General features: G+C 36.7%; 1 protein-coding gene across 12 annotated transcripts in view; it reads left to right on the forward strand.

Moving 5' to 3' along the window:
* Positions 1–24,993, forward strand: part of YAP1 (Yes1 associated transcriptional regulator) — a 111,425-nt gene extending 86,432 nt beyond the window's left edge. For 3 of the 12 annotated variants that reach the window (XM_014785212.2, XM_014785218.2, XM_014785213.2), the window contains 5 exons: positions 1,955–2,148; positions 4,764–4,811; positions 15,835–15,965; positions 19,380–19,492; positions 21,294–24,993. In XM_014785212.2, coding sequence (XP_014640698.1) covers positions 1,955–2,148; positions 4,764–4,811; positions 15,835–15,965; positions 19,380–19,492; positions 21,294–21,532 — 725 coding nt within the window. In that variant the 3' untranslated portion in view covers positions 21,533–24,993. The remainder of the gene's footprint in view (positions 1–1,954; positions 2,149–4,763; positions 4,812–15,834; positions 15,966–19,379; positions 19,493–21,293) is intronic. The other 9 variants (XM_014785214.2, XM_014785219.2, XM_004427403.2 and 6 more) reach the window with 3 other exon arrangements.
* The last annotated feature ends 1,324 nt before the right edge of the window (positions 24,994–26,317 follow it).

The following is a 26,317-nucleotide window of genomic DNA, read 5'->3' on the forward strand; positions in this document are numbered from 1 at the left end:
AATACAGCAGTCATGAATTACACTATTTCAAAACGTATGACATGCAGGAAAAGAAATACTTGAGTAAATTTATTGACTTAAATGCTCTGAGAAAAGATTTAAACTAAATAAGTTCAACTTAAGTTAGAAAAGGAAGTACAGAAAAGCTGGAGGAAAAAGTTGGAACAAAAAAACAGAAATAAGTTGATAATGCCATCACCTTATATTAATGAGTAGCTCAGTAGGTTGAATTGAACTAAGTAAGGCATTTGGAGAGAAATTGGTCTGTAATTTTCCTTTTTTCTAATGTTTTTGGTTCTGTATCAGTGTTTTGCTCATGGAAGAGTTGGTCAATCTAAGGGGTAATTGGTAAGATTTCTATGTTGTCATATCTAAAATAGTTAAATTTCTGCCTCCGCGAATACTCAGAAATGTTTCAGTGTTTTTTCAGCACAAACTTTGTGTCAGATACTGTGAGGCATCTGAGGATATATACGTGATTAGGATACTTTCCCCACTCCTATTGCGCTAGAGTCTACAGAGGATACAAATTTGTAAATAAAAAATTACACTTGGGTGAGAAATGTCAGCAGACAAAATGGAAAAGTCCCGAGGCATTTCCTTGAGGGAAGACGATTCTAAACGTACACGATGGACCCTGGGAAAGGCTGGGGAGGATTGCTCTAGTAGTCTCCAAGAAGAGTTGGCATTTACCAGGCGGCCCATATCGTACAGCAGAGGACATATAAGAAATCGCCACAAGGCGTTCCCTATGTGGCCGGGAGGGCTCAGTGTGTTATTTCGGATTTTGATAGCGAAGTTCATGAGAGAAATTGGTCTGTAATTTTCCTTTCTTTTAATGTCCTTGTGTCAGGGTTATGCTGGCCTCATAAAAGTGTTGTGAAGTATTCCTTGTTTGCTGTTCTCCTGAAGAGGTTGTATAAGATTGGTATTATTTCCTCCTTGAATGTTTGTGAAGCCATTTAGGCCTAAGGTTTTCTGTGGTCAGTTATTAAACATTTAGTAGAAACAGTGACCCGAAATTTGACCTTAAAAAGTTGAATATGTGTCTGAAAAGGTAATATATCATTCTTATCAACATTTTCACATCATAAAACTTCCATCTGCTCACTGAGGTTGCCACAATCCACAGTTTGATCAATGTTGTATTAGTGACAGAAATTCACTAGTATAAGAATCCAGTCCTCTTCTGATTGTCAAATGGAGTGTTATAGGGTCAACTAAAAAAATGACTACCTGGGCAGTATGGGGGCACAGTGGTGTTGAATGAGACAAATCTTTGCCATCCATATGCTTGTAAATAAGCATGCATCAGATCATTTTAATCTACTTCCTTTCTTAGAGGTATATATATATTTTAGGATATATTAAGGATTGATCATTTTGATGGGCTTTACTGCTCAAAATGCTTTGTTTATCTCAGTTGCTTTGGGAGATGTATTTTTAATTAAGTATATATTTATATTTTGTAATAGGCAATGCATTTACATCATTCAAACTTCTAAAGATACAAAAAATGTCTCTTCAACTCACTCCTGTAGTCACCCAGTTTCCCAGCTCCAGAGCAGAGCCAACAGGTGTTAGTTAGTTCGTGGCTGTTGTTCACTTCATATTCTCTGGATATGCATGCAATATATATTTCCTTTTTTTTTTTTTTTTTTAACATTTTCTGTTTTGCACTTTGCTTTTAACTTACTATGTCTTAGACTACTCCATGTCATTGCATATTAGAGCTACCTCTTGTTTCTTTTCTCTTATGGCTGCCTTGGCGTCTTGTATGATATGACAACAACAATAATAATAAATTAATGTAAGGTACTATTGATGGATTTTTAGGTTATTTCCAGTCTTACTACGGAAAAGAGTATGTTGAATATCCCCAATTGCTTTTGAATAACTAAATCATCCTTTTCCTTTGCTAGTTTTTTAGGGCAGATCTTTTGTTTCATTTCAGCCATGAACCAGAGAATCAGTCAAAGTGCTCCCGTGAAACAGCCACCACCCCTGGCTCCCCAGAGCCCACAGGGAGGAGTCATGGGTAGTGGCAACTCCAACCAGCAGCAACAGATGCGGCTGCAGCAACTGCAGATGGAAAAAGAGAGACTGCGACTGAAGCAGCAAGAACTGCTTCGGCAGGTGAGGCCACAGGTTAGAAACCAGCCTTCCACTTTTTTGGGTTTGTTTTCCTATGTGAAGTTGGACATATTTCATTTTAGCATTTATTAGTTACAGAGGAATGTTTCTCTTTTATTTCTCTAAAAGTAGAGTGACACAAAAACATTCTTTCTAGCTCTGTCACTGTCTTGGTTTCTTGACTGGCCTTTGATCACGTGGTCTGTAACTTGTAAATCCGTATCACAGAGATGTTTTGGCTGTGGTCATTGCAGTCAAGCAAAAATTGAAGGAAGCTGTACATGGAATTAGAGATTACTGTATTTCTGAGGATTTCACTGAGGGGGAAACTCTTAAGATCAGTTGGGGAAAAACATCATTTACTTTAAATGAATTATTTGGAGGAATACACCAATATGATATTACTCAAATGACAAACATGTTTCAGTTTTGCTAAATCTAAGATGTTGTGTTTAAAACATAATACAAATTATCCTAAGTTTAGAAGATCTCATAGTGCTTTAAAGTTACCTGCTTATGGATGTTTTTTCATGTTGGGAAGGGTAGGACGTAACGCTAGAGAGCTTGAAACCCTTTATGACCATTTTCATCAGTTTTCTTTCAGAAAGTACTATTGGTCTTTATGTTCCATGAGAATAGATAATCCCTTGGGGGCCGGCCCGGTGGCATAACGGTTAAGTTTGCACACTCCGCTTCAGCGGCCCAGGGTTCACAGGTTTGGATCCCGGGCGCAGACCTACACACTGCTTATCAAGCCATGCTGCGGCAGCGTCCCATATAAAGTAGAGGAAGATGGGCACGGATGTTAGCCCAGGGCCAGTCTTCCTCAGCAAAAAAAGAGGAGGATCGGCAGCAGTTATTAGCTCAGGGCTAATCTTCCTCAAAAAAAAAAAAAATCCCTCATCTCAAAATCAATTTTTACTTAATCTTGTGTCAGAGTGGTAAAGCCTAAGTTGAGATTTTGGGGATGTGATCTTATCAAAGTAGTATATTTTTAAATTCTTACATAAATTTTTTGAATAGATAATGTGATTTTGGAACTGTACAAAAGGTGAAAGGACAGTGAAAATAAAACCTTTTCCATTTTCCTAGTTCTCTTCTCTGAATATAAATAATAGTTTCTTGTATTTTTTTTTTCAGACACATTCTGTTAACAAACATGAAACACACGTATCTGTACTATTTTTTCCCCACCTAAATCGTAGCATACTAAGTGTAGACATTAGAAAATCATTATACTGTACATTTCTGTTACCAAGATGTAAGTATTTAAACAAGGTACACTTTTTTTATGAGGGCTATATTTTAAAAGTGTCACTTGAGTGTTAATGGAAATGCACGAACTTGACAGAATCACTGAACTCTGATTTGGGCTTTGAAGAACTGGTACCTGAGGAATTAAAGTAAGCCATGGAATTCCAGACGGACTTGCTTTTAAACAGTTTGTGCTGTTGGTAATCTGTCAGTGTAATTCTAGTGTGGTTGGTACCAAAAGTGAGCCCTGATAAGAGTAAGAGAGTTTGTGACAGCATATGATGTCAGGAAGTGGTCTTGAAGCAGCTATTTCTTCATCTGCCATTAAGAAGGTGGAGAGAGGGAGCATATTAACACAGTTTACTATATCTCTGACTTTCTAACAAATTACTATAAAGGAAAGGTATTTTTCATTTAAGTAGAACTGTGTATTATCAGAACAAGGTAGCACCATCAAGAATATAAGTATGTAGCTATTAGAGGAAATAAAGGAATTTAAGAGTATGTTTTACACAGCCTGTTTTCATTGCTTGCTTTTCATTTTGTTGTTACCGAGTACTGGATGGTCTAAGTAAATACAAGTCTGAGTTTCACATATGAATTGAAGACTATCAAAACCAGGAAACCTTATTAAGAAAAATTATTTAATAGCTAATGTCAAAATCTTGCTGTTTTTAAAATAATTTTTAAAGTCTAGAAGTGGGCCATTCGTCATTTTGTTGTATGCAATAGATCAGCCTGGTTTTATTTTTGGTGGGCAAAATGCTGCTACTTATAAAACGCTTTCTTCCAAAGAATTGTTCTAAATCTTATTCTCTTACTCTGGGTGATGGGTCCTGGACAGAATAGCTTCACTTCCTTTAAAGGTAATTCTTACTTTGTTCCTCTTTGCTACCTATGTGTTGTCTTTTCTTATGTTGAAGTGACAGACCTGCTCTATTGTTATACTAATAGTCTATTTTTTAGGATTTATTTGTTTTTTAGCAATCAGTATAAGTTCAGTATATCTTAAGTGTGTTGGCTTCCTGTGAACTTCCATTGATAGTTTCTCTTATCACTGAAACATCAAATGATATTTTTCCTGCTTCATCTAATTCTCAGAAGCAAAGAACCTACCTGACCATTATCAAATTTTATTTGAGTCCTGACACCTAAAGTCTTGCTGTCCTATCCTGAATGCTGTTCAACACTTCTGAGGTTTCAGTTTGTTATGTGGTGACTCCATTGGCTCCTGTCTTACTTGGCCTGCTTCTTCTTGGGCTAGCTTGGGAATTCTGTGCTATGGTGATATGTCTGGATACAATTTGTAAGTCAGCCTACATAGCCAAACTATGTGGCTTAAAGTAATTTTTATCCATCTTATTTTTTACTCTTAGGCAATGCGGAATATCAATCCCAGCACAGCAAATTCTCCAAAATGTCAGGTAGGCTCTTGTCTGATATTTTAGCACTGGAAAAAAAAAGAAAATTAGGAAAGAGAGAAACCTGTGCTCCAGGGGCCTGTCCTCACTGAAGATTAGCCCAGAGTATAACTTTGAGCCATCTTTCTGCCAAGATACTTAACATTGCTGTTCCCAGAAAGTCTACACTATCTGCTCCCCGCCCACTCCTCCCAGAGAGCTTCTAGTATTCATTTTGATTTTCTGGAGGTCTTTTTTTATTCCACATTTGAAATGTATTATGTCTCAATAGTACATCCTGTCAGCCTTGGGGTGTGCCTAATTTTTATTTGCATAGCTTAAAATAGTATTTATAATGATTTATAGGAAATAATAATTTGAAAAATAACAAAGGTAGCACAGATTATTTACTTGGGTAGGCTACTTTAGGAAACCTTATTAAGAGTCATAATGATATTGTTAGGAAAGGTGCTTTCTAGTGGACATTCCAAAGGGAGAATATCAAAATTATCAGAAGAGAGAAGGATCTGCCTGGGTAGTGTTTTGAGTTTCTTTGTTGGCTTTTATCAACATTTCTCCCTAATGAACCAAGGGAGCAGTGATTGTAAAGGCATCTTATTTAGATGGAAAGATTGTGGCTATTTTTCCTTCTAATACAGGCACTTATCTGTCTCGTGGGAAGAATCATTTTGAAACCGAAGAGATTCTCTGTGTTCAGGGTTCACAAGATTTGAAAGAATTAGAAGCTAGGGGATCATTGCACTTTTCTCAGGTGGTCAGAAGTAACCATGAAACATCTCACATTCTGCATAGCTCTTCTGCACTAGGCTAAATAAGTGCATTGTGCTAGAATCAGCTGTAGAAGTGAGAGTTGGCAGAATTCCACTCATTTTGGATATTGTTAACTTGTCCATTGGCGCACCATGCTGATAAAGTCAGATGTAGTCCCCAATTGAGAACAGTTAACTTTGTGAAAGGAGAAACTCTATTCTTTATCTATCTCATAAATGCCTCCATTAATCAAGAGATCAGGGTAAGGGAATAACTCATGAAAGTCATCTTTGCTAAAGCAGAGCAAGACATTCTTAGGATGAGGGCCACTAATACCACATTTGACTGGGAAGAGCGCTGTAGCATTGGATCTTTATAAAGTGAAGACATTTTTTCCTTTTTCTCTGAAGTGTTTTTGAAAGAAGGCTTTTATTCGTGATAAATGAAGTGGTAACTAATATAGGAGCAGAAATTAACTCAAATGAGGTTTGAGTTCAAGCAAAAAGTCCTTCATGCCAAAAGTGTTTTGAAATTGTTTCTTTTTTTCCTACTGAGATCTGTATTTTTTAATTTTTTATCTTGAGGAGGATTGGCCCTGAGCTAACATCTGTTGCCAATCTTCCTCTTTTTCTTTTTTTCTCCTCAAAGCCCCATTACATAGCTGTATATCCTAGTTGTAGGTCCTTCTAGTTCTCCTATGTGGGGTGCCGCCTCAGCATGGCTTGATGAGCGGTGAGTAGGTCCATGCCCAGGATCCGAACTGGCCATCCCCAGGCCTCCGAAGTGGAATGCGCAAACTTAATCACTTTGCCACTAGGCCGGCCCCCTGCTGAGATCTTAAACCTTAAATCTGATAAATAAATTAAATGCTTCTAGGTCCTTATTTCATACTTTGAGTATACGTGTAAATAATTGCTGTTATTAAAATTATCATTAGGAGTTCTTTTTTTAGTAGTTAAACTTTAGAAAAGGTGAGGCTTATAAGTAATAAAAATTTTATTAAATTTATATGATAGTAAAATTGTAGAGTTGATTCCTTAGATTTGTCTAAGCCATAGCAAGAAACCTGAAAGATGTAGATTTTTTAAAATCAATTTTGCATATGCTGGAGAATAAAATATTAATTTGTTATATAAGTTTTAGTTGTCAATGTATTTACCTGGTGCAATTGTGAAAATGTCAGTAAATGTATGACATTCCAATATAGGGTTAAATTTGGAGTATCTGAAATACATGGAACCTGGTGGTATTTGTATCAAGCAAGGATTTGTGTTTTTCTCTTCCTACATACTTTCTAGATGACCCTAAGCTAGACGTCAGGAAAGGTTTCACAAAGAAGGATCATATTTTAAGTGAAGATCGCTTTAGATAGAGTTACCAAGATAATCAAGAAAGTGCTTCCTAGTCTCTAAGAACAGAATGTATAAAGGAATAATGGAGAAAAGGGGATGGATCCATTCAATATTTGAGTGCCAGGCACTATTGATCAGTTGTTTTTTTTTTAATTTTCTAATAGAAATTAGTGCAGATGAGTTAACAAGCAATGTGAAATCAATGTCATTATTTTATGATTATATACTTCATATGCTGTGGGATGTGGGAAGGTACCAAATTTCAAAATGTTTACAGATTACTTGTTTCAAAAGCTGTCTTGAAGTACTTCCAAATAGGATTAACAAAACAGGTCTATATTGTAGGATTCTCTGGTCATGGAAAGTAATGTCAATATGGGTGAGGTTAATGCAAAATTCTGAAAAATTAAGCAACTTTAAAGGCATTAGTATATCTTCTCAGTTAAAGATGGAAATTAACACCTTAAGCAGTTAGGGTTTGTTTGCAGAATTTTGGAAAAACGTGTCCTCATAGAGCTTTAAATTTTTAATTTCATTTTGATTCTTCACTATTTTTATGTTTCAAAAGCAGTGTCTATTCTCAGAAAAAAACTTTTTGAAACTGTAGTCATCTTTGCTCTGTGAGATTGAGCAGGTAATGCTCAATTTTCTAGTTATATCTCTTTCTGATACATTAATTACTCCTGTGTAAATTGGAGACCTTTTGAGGGAGTGGGTTAAGAATGCATACCAGCTTCTGTTTCAAAGTCTTTTGAACACTTTGAGGAAAGATAGTACCACCTGAGTGTGAATATTTTTACCATCTCTTGTGCTTAAGAATGTAATTCTTAATACCTATGGTTCCCTAATATCTATGAAATCAAATCTAAACTCTGCAACCTCGCTCATGGTCTGCGGTCGGTAGCCTTCTCTCTCACCGATTCTGGTTAAGCCAATTACTCTTCCTTCAGCTGAGTGCACTCTTCTGTCCTGTTGCCATGATTCTGCTCATGAGCTTTTCCTCTTCCCTCTTACTGATTAAGATTCTCCGTGTCTTATAAGGCCTACGTCAAAACTCATCCCCAAGTGGTCTCATCTGAATTCTTGAAACTATGCAGAAAATAGAAACAAGGCTGCTGTATATAGATATCTTACTGTTATTTCTGAGCAAATAATTACTTTAATGTTCATAGAAATTATAGCTATAAATATTTTGCAACTAACGAATATTGAGTAGTTGTCATTCCTTATGGGTAGTAATAAATCTACATTACAGTCAGTCACTGGTTTAATGAGTGATAAAACCCACAGTATTAATGTTGAGGATATTGTACTACACCATTAGCTCACAATGATGAAGAGGTTCAGATGTCCATAGTTTTAGTCAAATAGACCAAAATAATACCACTGTTCAGAGTCATGTGAAAACAATTGCCATCAATCTTTTTTTTTCCTGAATTTAATAATAGCAAAGAATTTGGCTTTTTTCCCTCCAAACTGTCTTTCTTGATAGCAGACACTAGAAAAACTGTTTCAGAATCCATTTAACACTTCTTCCAAGAATGTGTCTCTTCTTTTTGAAGTCCTAATATTGGATAAGCCATCGATTCATGTAGGTGTTTTCCCATGCATATTTTATATGTTATTCTTAATGGACATGTTGAAAATTTTCTTTAAAAGAGGAAGAGGTTTAGCCTCACACCTTGCATACTCTAATAGGTTATCTCATTTGTTTTATTCATTAAGGTTGCCATAATTTGAAGAACGCCATAGTAACTTTTATTACTTTCATTGAGAGCATAATTAAGTAACACAAATTACAAAAGACCTAGTTCCAAAGATCTGTCAGAAAGAGTGTTAATGTTAAATCTCAGGATAATGCTGGGAATACCAAACTGCAAATCTATTTTGAATATCACTTCTCAGAGTTTAGGATTATCTTACAGATCTCATAACTATCCCCAAATCCATGTATACACATTTTTTAATCAAAATGTTGTTCTGAAGTTGAAGATGCTTTGGTAAATGGCACAAACTGTAAAAAACAAAAAGCATGCTAAGTATTGGCTAAATGTTTTAATAACTTGAGACATAATGAAATATCCTATGACTGTTTAAAGCCATGTTGAGAAATGGGGTATGGCGAGGCCTATCTTGAACAGTTGGAAGAAATGGCTTTTTTTCTATTTTTAGAATTGTCAACATAAACTACTATCACTAAGACAAACTGTTTAAAAGATGTATATTTTTTGTTATCTCCATTTCTAAATTTGGATTTCTAGTTCACTAAACTAGCCTTCTTTAAATAAATTGATTACAGGGCAGGAGGGGGGACCTTCACTTGTGTGCCATATATTATTTTAAAATAGATACACTCTTACATTGCTTAGTATTTGCTAAAGACAACATTGCTTTAAGAAAGTAACATTGACATTGTATTTTCTATAAATGGAATCATAACTTTTTCACCTAGCATGATTGAGATTCATTCATATTGAATCTATAGTTCATTTCTTTTTATTGCTAACTAGTATTCCATTATAGGGATATACTACCATTGTTTATTCACCTATTGATAGACATTTGAGTTGTTTCTAAATTTTGACTTTGTGTAGATATATGCTTTCATTTCTCTTGGATACCCTAAGAATTTCGTAACCTAGAAATGTTCTAAACGTTTCCAGACTACTGACTACTTCTACTGCCTTTCTCCATATTTTTTGAAATGATATGAGCCAAAGCACTGATTTTCTCTTAAAGTGTCTTTTTTACCCTATGAGAAATGATATTGCTATAAATGAGAGGGGCCAATGGCTTATGTCTGGATCCTGAGTCCCTAAAAGTCCACTATATAAAGCAGGCAAACTCATGTTTCCGTTTATAAACCAAACCATCCTGGAAAGTTCCCTCCAGACCAAGCTAGAACCATCAGTTTTACTTATAGTGCAGATAGCTCTGACTCCAAATGTGTCCCAGATTAGCTAAGATTTACAAGCTCAATGGGAAAAGCCACCACATTTTTATATTATTACAGAAGAAAATGAGCTAAAAATACTTGCTTCATTTAGAAAAAGTCAAATACTCCAAAAGAACTATTTGACCTTTGAAATACAGAAGCATGATTAAATTTTGGCTGAATTTCCTATAACTTGCCTGCTTCTCCATTTTTGAAAGTCTGTCAAACTATTCTAACTACCTTTGGGAAAAGAGAAGCTTAACGAACTTGTATTTTTAGCTCCTTATTCTAATTTTAGGCATTTGTTCAGAATAAAAAACTCCTTAGAGATAGACGTAACTTTCAACACAAAATGTTTCAACTGAAATCAGTTTTTGTAGACAATCCAGTTATGTCTCAAGGCTTATTTTTAAAACAGCTATGCCAGATTTACCCAATTACAAAATAATGTTCATATTTATCCAAAATGGTGTGTTTTGATAAAATTACTTTATGGCAATAGAATAGGCTTATTCTGCATAGATATATAGATATACAGGCTTATTTTTAAATGCAGTATAATGGAGAGTTTATATGGAATATATTATTTAAAAATTCAGATTATATAACTTCATTTCATATTTATCCATGTTAAAATAATTATTTTTCTCTAAAGTCACTAGCAAAAGGTCTATACAGCTCTGAAACAAGTTTTCAATATTTTACTTCTAAAATTCATAATTTCGGGCTGGCCCCGTGGCTTAGCGGTCAAGTGCACGCGCTCCGCTACTGGCTGCCTGGGTTCGGATCCCGGGCGCGCACCGATGCACCACTTCTCGGGCCATCCTGAGGCCCCGTCCCACATACAGCAACTAGAAGGATGTGCACCTATGACATACAACTGTCTACTGGGGCTTCGGGGAAAAAAAAAGGAGGAGGATTGGCAATAGATGTTAGCTCAGAGCCAGTTTTCCTCAGCAAAAAAAAAAAAAAAAGAGGATTAGCATGGATGTTAGCTCAGGGCTGATCTTCCTCACAAAAAAAAAATAGAGTAAAATTCTTAATTTCATGCAGTGTGTTCACTTTCACACTTAAAATTCTTGGCTAAGAATACAAGGAATTATAAAGCTTACTCACAGTGAAAACCCGTGATTTAACTGTTCCTCACTGGAAGTAGGATAGCTTGGGGAAGAACTCGTTCAGTTAGCTCTGACTCCATGTTCATTCACCTTCAAATCTGACTATCTAAAGCATAGAGTAGGACAGTTCCCCAAATCTCCATTTCACTTCTAAGATCTGCCTTCTTAAAGCTATCTCTGTATGGATATGTGCGTGCATGCATGTATGTGTGTTTATGTGGGAAATAGAAGTAATTGTTTTTATATTCAATTAAACTCCCAAGTCATAGGTTATGAGAGGGGAGAAAAGATTGGCCTGTTTTCCTACATAAATACACAGTTTCCTTCCCCCATTTTTGATAATTTCTTTAAAATATTAACAAAAATTTCCATCTTCCTTATTGAACCCAGTGAAATAAATTATATTCACAGCAGGTAAAAATATTAACATAAGAATTAAAGGCTTGGTAAAATATTAACATAAGAATTAAAGGCTTGGAGAGGGGGCTATCAAGTCAACTTTAATTACTTAAAGCAATTTTGTGTTTAGCAAATACTGAGCTATGTAAGAATATCCATTTTTGGATGATATACATGTAAGTTATTATACACCAATTATACCTCAGTAAAGCTGTTCAAAAATTATGTAAAGCATCTCATCAGCCCTGTTCTTTTTGCTGTAACTAGAAGTTTCAAAACTGAGCTGAATATTCATACGTTGAGTATGGTTTCTATAATCTGTGTATATGTTATTCGTATCATTGATCTTATCACATTATTTTGTTTTCATGCGAAATTCTTCCCTATTTGATTGATAATGCTAACACCCTCCCACCACACCAGTAAATAGAGTGGCATTTTTTTCCTTGATCCTTTCAAGTGCAGTTTAGATGAATCCCTAGGCTAGTTACTCTTCAGTATGTTTCCATAGCCCTTTAGGGTACTGGACATCTTGTTAGGCAACTTGGAACAATTGCCTCCTTATTCACATCTCTAATTTACCTTTCTTTGTAAATGTGGATAGTTGGTTCTGCAGTGTCTGCTGATAGTAGAAATTCAATTGTTAAAGGCAGCAAAAAGTAAAAATTTGACGCTTTGAACAAGCAAAGTGGCAAAATTCAAAGTTAACAAAAACATAGAGAGTCTGCACATGACAGTTAGCTTTAACCTTATAAAACAATCTTGAAAAAGTGGGAACTGTATCAAAAAGGGTAAAATAAAAAGTTATAAAAACAATATGAAGGTTATTGCCAGTTTATTCAGTTATTTCACTAATGATTTACTGGTTAGTGTCATGTCATGTACTTGCTTTGTGCTGCAAGGAGTTCAAAACTAGATACACAGAAACATGAGCATGCTGCCTCTGATAGAAAGCAGATGAAGCTCTTTTCAAGATATTTGCAAACACTCCCATATTTTGAAAGACCTAGAGCTTCCTCACAGAACCCTAGGCATTAGCCTCATCCTTATTCATTTTAAAATGTATTGCTGTTTACATCTTCATATTTTACTTGCAACATAAATTCTTCAAAGTATTAGGAGTTATTGTTTTACACTTCAAAACAGTCCATTCATTCGTTAAGTGTGCCCTTAAGGGACAGAGAAGAAATAAAGAAATAATTACAATACTGTGTGATAAGTGCTAAGATCATATTTCATACATTTGCTTAGGGTCTTAAAGACATTACATCTGTCTGTCTAACCAAATTAGAAGGCAGAGATGGGACCATCATGGAGAGTTACCTAGAGAAGGTGACTGGGTCTTAAATAATAGGAAAGAAAGTATTCTAGTCAAGAAGAGCATGTGGAAAAACCTGGTACCAAGAGAGAACATGCCATACTACAGACCTGCAGGGAATGCACTATCATTGTTTTAAAGTCCCTTGTCACTTTGCAAGATGGGAATGGGAGGAGTCAAAGATAGAGTATAGAGAGAAAACAAATAAAATGGATCCCCAGAAGTTACTGGGAGAGTGGGTTAGCTTTTAACAGGAGGAGGGGGAAAAAACCATTTTCTGAGACCAGAAAGGAAAGTTTAAAAGATGAGTATGAGTGAAGATAGCTTTGGGGGCAATAGGAAGGGATGGCAGGAGGAGCCAGAAAACCACAAATTGTGCCTGATTGCGTCAGTCTTCTTATTTAAATGGGAGAGAGATGGAAATGGATTCGACTGAATAGGGGCTTGAGGAGAGTATGCCAGATTTGGAGTAGTGACCACGAGAATGTGAGGAAAAACTGACCAGGGCCAAAAAAAAAATCAATAAGTGGTACTAAGTGTCCAGCCAAGGCCAAAGACCATTAATTTATAATAGCAGTCTAGAATAGTTGTATGATTTTTCTGTTTTGTTCTTGTTTTTGTTTTTGTGAGGAAGATTGGCCATGAGCTAACATCCATTGCCAATCTTCCTCATCTTCCTTGAGGAAGAGTGGCCCTGAGCTGACATCTGTGTCAGTCTTCGTCTATTTTGTATGTGGGACGCCACCACAGCATGGCTTGATGAGGGGTGCATAGGTCCACGCCTGGGATCCAGACTTGCAGACCCCGGGCCACCAAAGCAGAGTGTGCAAACTTAACCACTACGCCACCGGGCTGGCCCCTCTGGCATTTTTTATCAGTCTCAGTATAAAAATGAAGCAAGCACATTTTTAATCTTGATTCAGGTTTGGAATTTGCTGTGTTGAGATAAAATTATGTGTGGACTGGAATGTGAAAGGTGCTCATGTGCATTTCAAATGATCAGCCGAGAGTTCAAGCTTGTAAGGAAGGGGAAAGAAATAAGAAACCAAAAGGAAGCCAATAGACTGGAATTATAGGAGAGAGAAGGAACTGGAGTCCCTGAGGTTGTAGGGCTGGTAGAGTGGGAGTGAGGTCGTGCAGGAACTGGGTGGAGAGAAAAAATATGGTCCCAGAAAGCAGGATGAGTGCATGTAAGATTTCTGGGAGAGAAGTTTCTAAGCTAGTTCCAGGGTATTATCGAGGGAGTTAACAATTGAAATACAGCGGTGAAGTGGTCAGTATCATTGCAATTTAGAGATCCGGGAATTTCAATGATTACTATATAGTCATGCATCACTTAATGACGGGGATGCATTCTGAGAAATTCATCATTAGCTGATTTCACCATTGTGCAAACATCATAGAGTGTACTTTCACAAACCTAGATGGTATAGCCTACTACACACCTAGGCTGTATGGTACTAATCTTATGGGATGACGGTCATATATACAGTCCGTCATTGACTGAAATGGTGTTAATGCGGCATATTACTGTCTAGGTTTCGTGCATGGATGTTGACAATTCCAAGGTGATGGATACAGTTGCAATGAAGTGAAACACTGATCGTTGTCTCAAACATGACTAAAGATGTAGAAGTAGGTTTGGTTTTAAATAACAGCGTCTTGGCTGTTCAAGTGGGTGATGGAGGTAGGTGGAGATGAAGATCATTGGAATCCAGAAGATCAAGGAGCTGTCATTTTGAGTGAATCCTCCACCTAATAATGTATAAATAAGAAACATGTCTTACAGCTACTATAATATTGAAATAACAATGAGCATAAATGGTATTTTAAGATATTTGCCACAACTGCAATATACGAAAATGTCCTTTATTGATGAAAAGTCAAAGGTGTAGCAAATACTACTGTTTGTTACCTATATTTGTAATTGAGGAAAATAGTAAATTTCAGTTTAGAGGTTAGCATATTTTTTTTTCTCCATCCAAGTTCACAGACCCTCTGCATTTTGTCATGATCCTCAGGTTAAGAAACCCCAGTTTAAAGGATGGTACATCCAGAAGGCATAAACCTGAATAAAAAGAAGTGGTATTTGCATGAGGAAGAATTCGTAGTATAGAAATGGTGATGCAGAGCTTGGAGAATATCTCCACTGCCGCTGGACCCAGTAATGACTGTGGGAGTTAGGGGACTAGAGATGGTGGGTGTGTGCTTCAGTGAGTAGGCGTGGCTCAGGAAGGCTGCAGCCGGGGCAGTGTCCTTTGTGATTAAAAGCCATATTTCAAGTCAAACCAAAAAAGTTGAGGGAGAGGAAGCTGATGTTCTAGCAGACATGATGTTTATGAGAGCTTGAGAGACACAGTGGAAATTCTTAGAGAAGGGAACAGCCAATGAAGGAAAGGGTATAGAAAAAGGACAGAGTAGTAATGAAGGTGTTAGAGGTTGGCCAGAGTGAGATGAACTAGCCTGGAGGCCCTGGGGAAATGTAAGGCTGAGGCCTGGGATGTTTGGAAGCTTGTTGAGGCAGACCTTCCGCAACCATGAGGGTAGTAGTGGCCCATAGCTTTTGCTCGTGTTTCCAGATAGAATCTTGCTGAGAAATTGTTGGATCCCCTTGAAGATAGTTCAAGATAGAAAAACTTGAAGTCAGAAAGAGACACTTGATAACAAAGTGTAAAACAATGCAGGGGGTGGTGGGGGGAATTGGTATCTTATAGTAAATCATCAAATGTTCTTCCAACTTTATTTTTATTACTGGTGCTGAACACACAAAACCATATGCGAGTTGGTGAGTGAAAATAAACTTTAAGAAGAATTCTTTTTTGAAAGACCAGACTTGCCAACCTGCCCCAAAGGAGGGATTTGGGAGTGTCTGCCGGAGTAAGGAAAATAACAAAATGAAATTAGGTAGTAAATTATATATGTTTTGGGGTTAATAAGACTAGATAAACTTTCAATTTACATAGTTTAATTTTCACTCACTTGAAATGGATAGAAGAACTTGGTCTCTCTGACTGGGAAGCTTATTAACTTTTAAATAGTGTTAATACTTCAACTTTATATGTACATGGTTACCCTAATGTGCATTTTATTTCTTTAAATATAACAATAAATTTGTTAATCAGTAGACTGATTCTGTTTGTGTTGTGTTTTCCAGGAATTAGCTCTCCGTAGTCAATTACCAACACTGGAGCAGGATGGTGGGACTCAAAATCCAGTATCTTCTCCTGGGATGTCTCAGGAATTGAGAACAATGACGACCAATAGCTCAGATCCTTTTCTTAACAGGTTAGTGAGAGTTGGCTACTGGCCAGTATCTGAAGAGGATCGTAGCTTTAAGATTATTCTCCTTAGTACTTGTAATAAGCTGTTTGAACATCTGTGTGGGCCAAAAACCATGGCTGTAAATGAATCTCTCCATAAATGGCAAGTACAATAAAACTTGAGGATTAAAAGCTGGCTCCTGTGAGAGGAAGTGAGATGTTCAGACTTGTAGAGTGGATACTTATTAAAAGTCACATGTTTGCTTCTGCCTATATCGTTGACTAACAGTTACTTAGTATTACAGAATTGTGAAGGAACACATGAATGCCTTTCTATGAAAGCAAATGAACTGCGTCTTAAATCAACTTAGGGCTGCATTGTAAGGATCATTGTAAGGAATTTTCCACATAAGTGTTCAACCTGAGAGGTTTCACTACAGCAGCACTGTAAGGCCTCGTGTTCTTATGGGCTACAGTATAAGGGTTAGAGATAAAATGTATGGCTGTGCCTCTTTCAAAAAATGCATTAACGTTAAAGGCAGTATTTGAAAATAACATAGCTTAAGGATGCTTTTGAGTGAGTTACCTCAAATGTTGGGTTTCAGGCAGATTGCAAAAATGTGATTATATATAGCGCTATGTTGAAAACTGCAAGCTGAAACAAGTCATATTCTTTGCCTAGAAAGCCACTTAAAATTAAGATTTGACTACAGTTCATTCTTTGGATTGTAAAATATTTATGGAGTTTCACTTTTTAAAAATATGGAACAAAATGCTTTCTGGTCTTTGTGCTTTTCATTTTTGTTTTTTAACCAATTTTAAACAACACACTTTTAAAAATATTTAAAGATATTTGGTTTGGGAAAGCTGTTGTGCTGCCCTTTCAGTTCTCACCAGTTGAACTGAAAACTTCATGATCCTAAGAAAAACAAAATATCTACCCTACCAAAATATTTAGTTCAATAGAATTTCCCATCGTTTGCTCAATCTTAAGATTAGTGCTGGTGGCCTAGTTGGTAGGTTTGGTTTGGAAGGCTATCTAAAATGTATTTTAAGTTTGTATTTACTCTTCTGATACATACAGTTTAAAGTTCTGCCAAAAATTGAGTGTATTTATACAAGATTATAGTTCTGAACTTAAACTGAGGTTAATTAGGAAAGGTCATAGCTACAGAACATTTTTTTCCCCACAAGGAAAATTTCAGATCAATATAATTCCAGTACCCATCTTATTGAAGGCCTGTATTGATTCAGGGATAAAATTAGACTATTTAGAAAAATGGATAGACTGCATACTCTTCTGATAGTCATTTGTGAAGATCTTTCTTAAAACTTTTGATGGGAGCTGGGCTACAGTTTTATACTCTGTTTTCTGGTAATGATGACATAGTGACAGATCATCGGTATTATTAGTCTCAGGGCAGAATCCTATGTCCACCCTCTGTAATACCCTCAGTTTCTAAAACACACATCTGACTATAACATTTCTCTTTGCAAAAACTCTTGATGGTTTCCCCATTGTCTATAATTCGATTCATACACATTCCTTAAGCTGTAAACCCTGTTCCCTAACTTGCCACATAGTTGACTCTCAGTAGTGGTGCGACATCCCCTTATCTCCCTTTTAGCCGGAGATTCTTCAAGACCAGCCCCAATGTCCCCTCCATGAAACCTTTCCCCTGTACTTTTCAAGCTCCCTCCTTTTGTTCTGAAAGCACTTTGCTCACATAGCCCTTGTATATGATCATTCATGTATTTGTTCATCTCCCTCCCCAAAGTTGTGAGCCTCTCAGAAAGCATTGGTTGTAGGTTTTTGTTATTGTTGTTAACCTCTGTATCCTTAGAGGCTAGTCCAGTGCCTATCACATAGCAGCATAGCAGATGCTCAGTGAATGTTTGTTGAATCAGTGGGGGCTGCAGGCGGTAGGGTTCTGCAGGGAGCAGTTCCTAGTCAGGGAAATGGCCCTGTGAACTCTGTCCTCAGGAATATGCCCATGTGCTTCCCCTGTGGCTTGGAAGGAACTCTGCACAACTGTGTAAATTCAGCTCTTCTGAAACAGAGTCTTGAGTGTCTGATATGTGCCCCATACTTAGCAGTGGGAATGGAGTGATGACTAGGACCAGGCCCTTGTCCCAGATCAGGGGAGGCAAAATAAAAACAAACCACATCCTGAGGCTTTCTCCTGCGAGGCTGCATTGTATACAAATGGTCTCAGAGGCAGATTTGTGTTTTCTTGGATCTGCGTGAGGCTTTTGAATCTTGCCAAAATCTGGCAGAAGCATTAGAGTAGACCAGTGGTTGCAATATACAGAATGAGGGGGAGGGAGGACAAAGCAAATGCATTGAGTAATTTAGGGAAGAAATTTGGGGGACTGAGCTTTCAACTTTGAGCAACTGTTAACGCTTGTTTTTAAAGCTTAGTTGTTTCTTGTCTTTTGTGTAAGCTAAACAGCTGCTTAAATGTCCAAACTGTGGGGAAAGTTGAAGTTCACATCATAGTCACAGACCATTAAGAATAACAATTGCCTTTATTTCACACTTTACCATAAGATTTTCTAGAATTAGTAGAACCCCAGATTTTACAGTCAATGCCAGCTGGTGTCTATGTGCTACTAGCTTAGGAAAGTGTTCTATTTATGAAAGTAATGTTCTGAGGATAGTTACCATGCTTGTGTGTAAATCGGGGGAACTTCCTTTAAGCCTAAAGTAGAAATCTGCCTTGGCTTATATTTTCTGACTTTCTCAAGATATGTGCCTTATTGTGGTTTGGTGTTTTTTTCCATCTTTCTTTCAACTGGAACTCTAAGGACTCCTATCTTACACTGAAGTGTTTGGAGTTTTTTCCCCGTCAACAGAAGCAAGGAGATCAAGCTAGAGTTATCGGCAGTGACTCGTCTGTTTTGGCCCAGACCAAAAAGGAATTCTGGTTCTTTATTTTGGGTTGATTTTTCCTTGGCTTAAACTCTCTGCATGAGAGCTAGGGATTTAACATGAGTCTAGTGCAGACCTGTCTCACCGCCCACCTGGAGTTTGCGTTTTGACCTTTGCCTTTTCTACCACCACTTGAAAGGTTGAGACCTTGAAACAAGTGAGCTCTGTGGATCCCCCAGATGCAAATGGTATGACAGAGAATTTTCTGTCAGCTAGGAAAACTGAGAGTATCCTTTTTTCCCTTATTGCCACCAAGCCCAGAACCTTAGGAGAGATCTTGGCTCCTTAAAGCTGCCAGCTTCAATTAGGATTAGCTTGTCTATTCCACTTCATAGCATAAGGGCTGTGTATGGGCCCCAAAGGAGGGTGCTTGTTTCAGACATTGCAGGGCAGGAATTTCCACTAATCCTCTTTGAGAATCATGTTGGTACTTAGCAGGTGTTTATTTTTACTTTGAAATCATTTAAATTTTTTTTTTGTATTGGTCTTTAACTCTCATTCTTGTAGTGGCACCTACCACTCTCGAGATGAGAGTACAGACAGTGGACTAAGCATGAGCAGCTACAGTGTCCCTCGAACCCCAGATGACTTCTTGAACAGTGTTGATGAGATGGATACAGGTTGGTATTCTTTATTCCTCTTAGTAATCTGACTTTCAGTCCGATAGAGTCATTTTATCACCAGGTCTACTAAGCTGCATGAGCAAAGATTATTGAGAACAAAACCAGTTAAAATCCTGTGAACTTCAATTCACATTGAACCTGCCTTTGTTTCTATATGGCACTTTGTAATTTAAGTCTTTGGTTCCCAGTTTTTATTATTTTTATTTATTTATTTATTGTGTGAGGAAGATTGGCTCTGAGCTAACATCTATTGCCAGTCTTCCTCTTTTTGCTTGAGGAAGATTGTCCCTGAGCTAACATCTGTGCCAGTCTTCCTCTATTTTGTATGTGGGACATTGCCACAGCATGGCTTGATGAGCAGTGTGTAGGTCCACACCCGGGATCCGAACCCCAAAACCCCAGGCCGCTGAGGCGGAGCACGTGAACTTAACTACTATGCCACCATTGTTCCCAGTTTTCAAATGTCATGGATATCTTAGCTCTACTTGAACAAAACTGATGACTTATTTTAGCATTTAAAATATTGAGTTAATTGTCAAAGCAATTGAGGACCCTATTAGAAGTCTCTCTTATTATAGATTTGTATTCTTAATTCTTAATTTTTGTATTCTTAATTTTTAGAGAGAGATTTCTATGTGTGATTCAGTGTCTTCCCTCTTTTCTCTGAGAGTTTTTGGTCCAACTTAGGTATTATGGAGCTCAGGAAACCTGGTGGGAGAGGCTAAGTGGTGGGGCTCACCTACTTTATGGTTGGAATAGTTGCAGGGTTCTTGCAGGAGCTAAGAAACACCTGCCTCATAGGAGTAATTACGGAACCATGTCTCCTGTGGCTTACTTGATACCCACTGATTGCCTTGGACTTGGCAAGTATCAGAGGGCATGAACTGGCAAGGAAATGAAGGAGTTCTCCAACTAGCTAGTTCTTTGGCTGACAACTTCTGAAAGTGTTCGGCAAGTCTTTTGTGCCTGTGCTCATCCAGCTCATGGCTTTGATGCTTCCTAGAATCCACACCACCCCCTCCTCTCTGCTTATCTAAATCTTAAATCATCCTTAGGAGTCACTTCAAAGTTCAAAGCCATCTTATACACAGTACGTTTCATTACCCCACTATCTTGATTTCTGTCGTCTCCAAACTTAGTGGTTTATAGTAGTTTTTCTGAAAGCATGTTCCATTGAAGCTCTAAGGAATGTTAATGTTGTCATGTGCAAAAAAGGTTCCATGGCCAGGTAAATTTGGGAGAGCTAGAAGCAAAGCTAGAAAGATTTATTTTGTTCAGGGACTTCTGGGAGGCTTGTTTTCTTATTATGAATGTGAATCTCCAAGAGTGGAATAGAGTTTTCATCCAGTCCTTTTATTTTATTTTACTGTTCCCCAGAGTGTACTTAAGGGAAAGATGGGTCTATACCATTCATTTTTATATTTTATCTTATGGTGGTGCATATCTGGAAGATAGTCAAGTAGTAATGCTGTTGTGTAGTGTACTTGCTCTTTCTTCCTTGCTGTATGTAATTTTTCAAGGGATTTTAATTTTTTTCATGACCCCCTTCAGTGCTCAGCACATAGTAATAAGCAATCAAACTGTTGGTTCAGTATCTGAACAAATGTTGAAGCAAAAGTAAACTTGGAGTTATTTTGTTATCTGTGCGTTGTTTGGCCTAAAATAAACTCTGGGCATCAGTTCAGGAGGTCGGTCAGGAGTGCTTTTCTTTCTCGATGCATTTCTCTAGGCTCACATGATACAGCTCTGATGTTAGCTTTTCAAAAAGGACCTTAGTCTCTCTCTCTGTTCCAACTAGGTGATACTATCAACCAAAGCACCCTACCCTCACAGCAGAACCGTTTCCCAGACTACCTTGAAGCCATTCCTGGGACAAATGTGGACCTTGGAACACTGGAGGGAGATGGAATGAACATAGAAGGAGAGGAGTTGATGCCAAGTCTGCAGGAAGCTTTGAGTTCTGACATCCTTAATGACATGGAGTCTGTTTTGGCTGCCACCAAGCTAGATAAAGAAAGCTTTCTTACATGGTTATAGAGCCCTCAGGTAGACTGAATTCTGCATCTGTGAAGGATCTAAGGAGACAAGACGTGTATACCTGAAATGTCCAAATAAGCCAGTTGCAATCTTCTGGCTAATACAGAAAAAGATGAACAAACGTCCAGCGAGACTCTTTCATCCACTAGTTTGCTCTTTGTTGTCCATTGCTGCTGTTAATATATTGCTGACCTCTTTCATAGTTGCCTCTAAAGAATCAAAAAAAGCCTTTTTTTGTTTCTTTTGCTATTATAACTACTGTTTGTTTCGGGGGCTGGGGGAAGTGAGCCTGTTTGGATGATGGATGCCATTCCTTTTGCCCAGTTAGATGTTCACCGATTGTTTAACTAAATACTTAGAATTGGAAGTGAAATGCTTCATGTCACAGCATTTAGTTTGTTCAAGCAATTGTTTCTTCAGCTGCCTTTGGCCAGTGGGAAAACATGACTTACTGGTCTGACAAGCCAAAAATGTTGTATCTGATATTAAGTACTTAATGCTGATCTGAAGAGAGAGCTGAAACCAAGGCTGAAGACTGTTTTACTTTCAGTGTTCTTTTTCCTCCTAGTGCTATCATTAGTCACATAGTGACCTTGATTTTATTTTAGGAGCTTATAAGGCATGAGACAATTTCCATAGAAATATATTAATTACTGCCACATACTCTATAGGTTTTGGTGGGTTTTATTGTGGGTTTGTTTTGTTTTTGTTTCGTTTTGGTTGGTTGGGTTTTCTTCGGAACCTAGGCAAATTACAGTAGTAGTGAATCTGTTTATAGTTGTAGCTTGGGACGGTTATTGTAGTTACTTTGGTAAAATCTACATTTCTTGATTTTTTTACCATCATATTTAAATCTTGATTATCTGCTCTATATATACCCATACATACACTTATGATGTTTATGATAGTGTGATAGAATGTATCTTTTTTTAGGTTTCCCTACTTTCCAATTTATTTTAAAATGGTAGCTTTGAATGTATGCATTTAGAATACATGATTAGTAGTTTATATTTCACAGGTAGTTTAAATCTGGTTGGGGCAGTCTGCAGATGTTTGAGGTAGTTTAGTGTTCTAGAAAGGGCTGTTGTTATGGATCGTGCCTAGAGGAGTACTGTATGCCCTCTGGACACACAATAAATATTATCTGATGAATTTGAAAGAAGCAAACAAGAAATGGCTTTATTTTCCCCTTATTACTCCCTTGGACTAATTTTCAGTTTTGATGGGAAATCACTGAGTAGGTTCATAATATCCATGACAGAGGTAAGCTTTATATAATGATGTACCTTCCTTTAGCTTGGGAAGTTTACCTTTGCCTTAGTTTTGGAAGTAAATTCTAGTACTTTTAGTTCTCATTTGTAATGAACACATTAAAGACTACATTGAAATATTGCCTACAAGATTGTTCTTACTTATAAGACTTGCTCCTACTTCTGTATGCTGAGAATTGGCCCTGGACAGTATATAGGATACTGTAGGGTCACAAGTTAGCTGGTAAAGTGATTAGATTAATAAATGTATATTGGTAGTTGAATTTAGCAAAGAAATAGAGATAATCATGATTATACCTTTATTTTTACAGGAAGAGATATAACTAGAGTATGTGTCTACAGGAGTAATAATGGCTTCCAAAGAGTATTTTTTAAAGGAACAAAATGAGCATGAATCAACTCTTCAGTATAAGCTATGAAGTAATAGTTGGTTGTGAGTTATAGTGGCACCAGCTAGCACCTCTATGATTAAGGGTTTTTCAGTGTGTCTGGAATAAGCCCTTATTTTCAAGGGTTTATAACAGACATAAAATCTCTTTTCCTGACTAAAACTGCTATGAAAAGCTTCGACTTAGGAAGATAGGTTTTATTATTTTTTTTTTTTAACTAATTACAAAATCTAAATATTTGACCCTTCAATTTAGAGGAGTGCAAAAGTTGGAAGTAAGAAGTTTTATATTAAGTACTTTCAGTGCTCAAAATGCAATCACTGTGTTGTATATAATGATACATAGGTCGATCATTCGTAATAAAATTAACTCTAAGGCTTTTATTAAGAAAACAACAGAAAGATTAAATCTTGAAATAAGTCTAGGGGGAAATAGCCACTGTGCAGATACATTGATTTTTTTGTTTATAGAGTAATAATGAAATTATACCTAGAATGCATAATTGAGTATATGGATATATAGCATGTTGGTTGTTTTATGTGCAGAAGATCAAAGCTACTTGGAAGGAGTGCCTACAATTTGCCAGTAAGCCACAAATTAAGATCGCATCTTATATATCAGCAGAGTAGCTTTAGACTGGGGGGGAGGGTGGAAATGTGGGAGGGGGGTTGTGAAGACTTAGTGGGACCTTGATAGAGAACTTTATAAGGTTCTTTTTCTTCAGTAAAGACTTGTCTTGCATCTTGTTGTCATTAAAGGCAGTTGTTCCTAAAATTTCAATCACTTAAGTACACCCACAAAACAAGAATATGGAGTTCTTCATTTCCCCTTGACTTTAATTTACCCAGTTATACCTCAACGTTGTAACAGCACTGTGGTACCTGACAGACACAGTGCTTGCATGTTATCGTGCCCTCTGTACTGACCTGAAGGAGACCTAAGAGTCCTTGCTCTTTCTGAGTTTGAATCACAGCCTTGATGTGGTCCTCCTTATTTTATGTCCTTGTTCCTAGTGTAAAAGTGTTTAACTGCTTCTTGGTTGCATTGGATAGCATTGGGATAAGATTTTAACTGGGTATTCTTGAATTGCTTTTACAATAAACCAATTTTATAACCTTTAAATTTATAAGCTTTTTACATTTGTGTTCTTTTCAGTTAGGGCTACTTAGATCTACTTATGGTTGATGGAGCACATTGATTTGGAGTTTCAGATTTTCCAAAGCACTATTTGTTGTAATAACTATTTTCTAAGTATAGTGCCTTTTTTAAAAAAGAAAGGAACATAAAGAAGTGACTTTTATACAAATAATATTGCTGTTTTCAGTATTCATACTAAATAGATGTATTCTATGTGGAACCTTGGCAGAAACACTGAAAAATAACAGTAATTAATTGTGTAATTCATAATTCATACCAATTAGTGTTGAAATTCAAACAAAAGAGGCAATATCCAGTGATTAATTTCATAGCTTTTGCACATCTGAGAAATGAGTGCTCACATCAACTTTATCTTCTGCAAGCATGTTTTTATAAGAATTGTGGGTGTGCCTATCTTAACAGTTGTTTTCTGTATCTTGAAAAAGTATTCTCCACACTTTAAATGTTTTATATTAGAGAATTCTTTAATGCACACTTGTCCAATATATATATATAGTACCAATGTTACCTTTTTGTTTTTTGTTTTAGATGTAAGAGCATGCTCATATGTTAGGTACTTACATAAATTGTTACATTATTTTTTCTTATGTAATACCTTTTTGTTTGTTTATGTGGTTCAAATATATTCTTTCTTTAAACTCTTCTTTGTTGTTTTTAACAATATATTTAAAATTTTTTTTGGCTTCCTAATGGTTTTCCAATAGAGCAAGTACTAGTAATAAAAGGAAATAAAAGGTGGTTATAGTAGTAACTGGTAGACAGATTAAACTTAAGGTTAATTTGGCATTTGGAACTTTTGAAGTACAGATACAATTCCTTGACTTTTATGCTCTGTACTCTTCACGTAGACCCATCCCCATCGATGATAATTTATAAGCAGAGTTGTGTCTCCTTCATTCTTAAATGACTTTACTGCATGTAACAGCACAGAAGAAACTGAAAAGGACTTGACACAGTCTTTCAAAATAGCCTTTCGTTTTATTTCTCCACAATATTCTCTCATGGTCTCCAAAATATAATTATTATTGTTTTATAAATAAAAACACTCAAAAATTTAAGTGGTAGGTCTTGAACTTTGACTAAGAAGTAGATTTGGTTGTCTTTGAAAATGATTTATTTGTGTTCATGTATATAATAAATTATTGACACTATCAGTTTTGGTGAGGCAGATCTGAAAATGTTTCATATTTTGTTATATTTAATTTCTTTACAATAGTAGAACACTAATTTTTTGGAGCTTGAAATTTATTGTTCCCCCTGTGCAAAATGTAGTGGTTGTACATCTTAGCTCAAAACCATACCTTGTGTCTATAGACATTTCACCTCTTACTTGGGAGTTGCTCTGAGAGGCAGTGCTCTTTATGTTGGATGGCTTGAAGTCCAGTAACGTGAGGCTACCTTCATTCTGGATCCTGTGAACCAGAATTGTATAATCTTTAAGTAACTGATTTAGTTAGTCTGATTCAGGAGAATACTCAGAATAATATATTAATTTGGATTTGGGAAGAATAGCCTCTAGAGAGAACAAGGAGGGGCATTCTAAATATTTGAGAAATATAGTAGTCCTACTTAGAACCTGATATTGAGTAATTTACATAAGGTTTTTCTTAGAAACACAGACTCAAAACTAAAGGAAAATAGCTCAGTAAGTGAATTGTCCAGCTGGGGTAAACAGAAAAGTGGTTTTCCAGAGAGAAAGAACAATAACTAGTAATAAAAGGAAACTTGAGTGATAACCGCAAGAGTGGTCAGTAGACCAGTGAGTTACGTTTAATCCCCCTGATTTCCATCTTGTCAGCTGAGGTTGCAAAAGAAGAGTAGCCCCAAGAACCCCATCACATTTTCCTGCCTTCTGTAATGGCAACCACACTGTCCCTGGTCCTGGCAACCATCAGTTATATTAGTTTTATACTTGATTGTATTGAAAATCTGGCTTTATTTGGTACTTACGGGTAAATTCATGTGCT

This window comes from Ceratotherium simum, chromosome 7, assembly GCF_057802395.1.
Source record: "Ceratotherium simum simum isolate JZ-2026a chromosome 7, ASM5780239v1, whole genome shotgun sequence".
Lineage (NCBI taxonomy): Eukaryota > Metazoa > Chordata > Mammalia > Perissodactyla > Rhinocerotidae > Ceratotherium > Ceratotherium simum.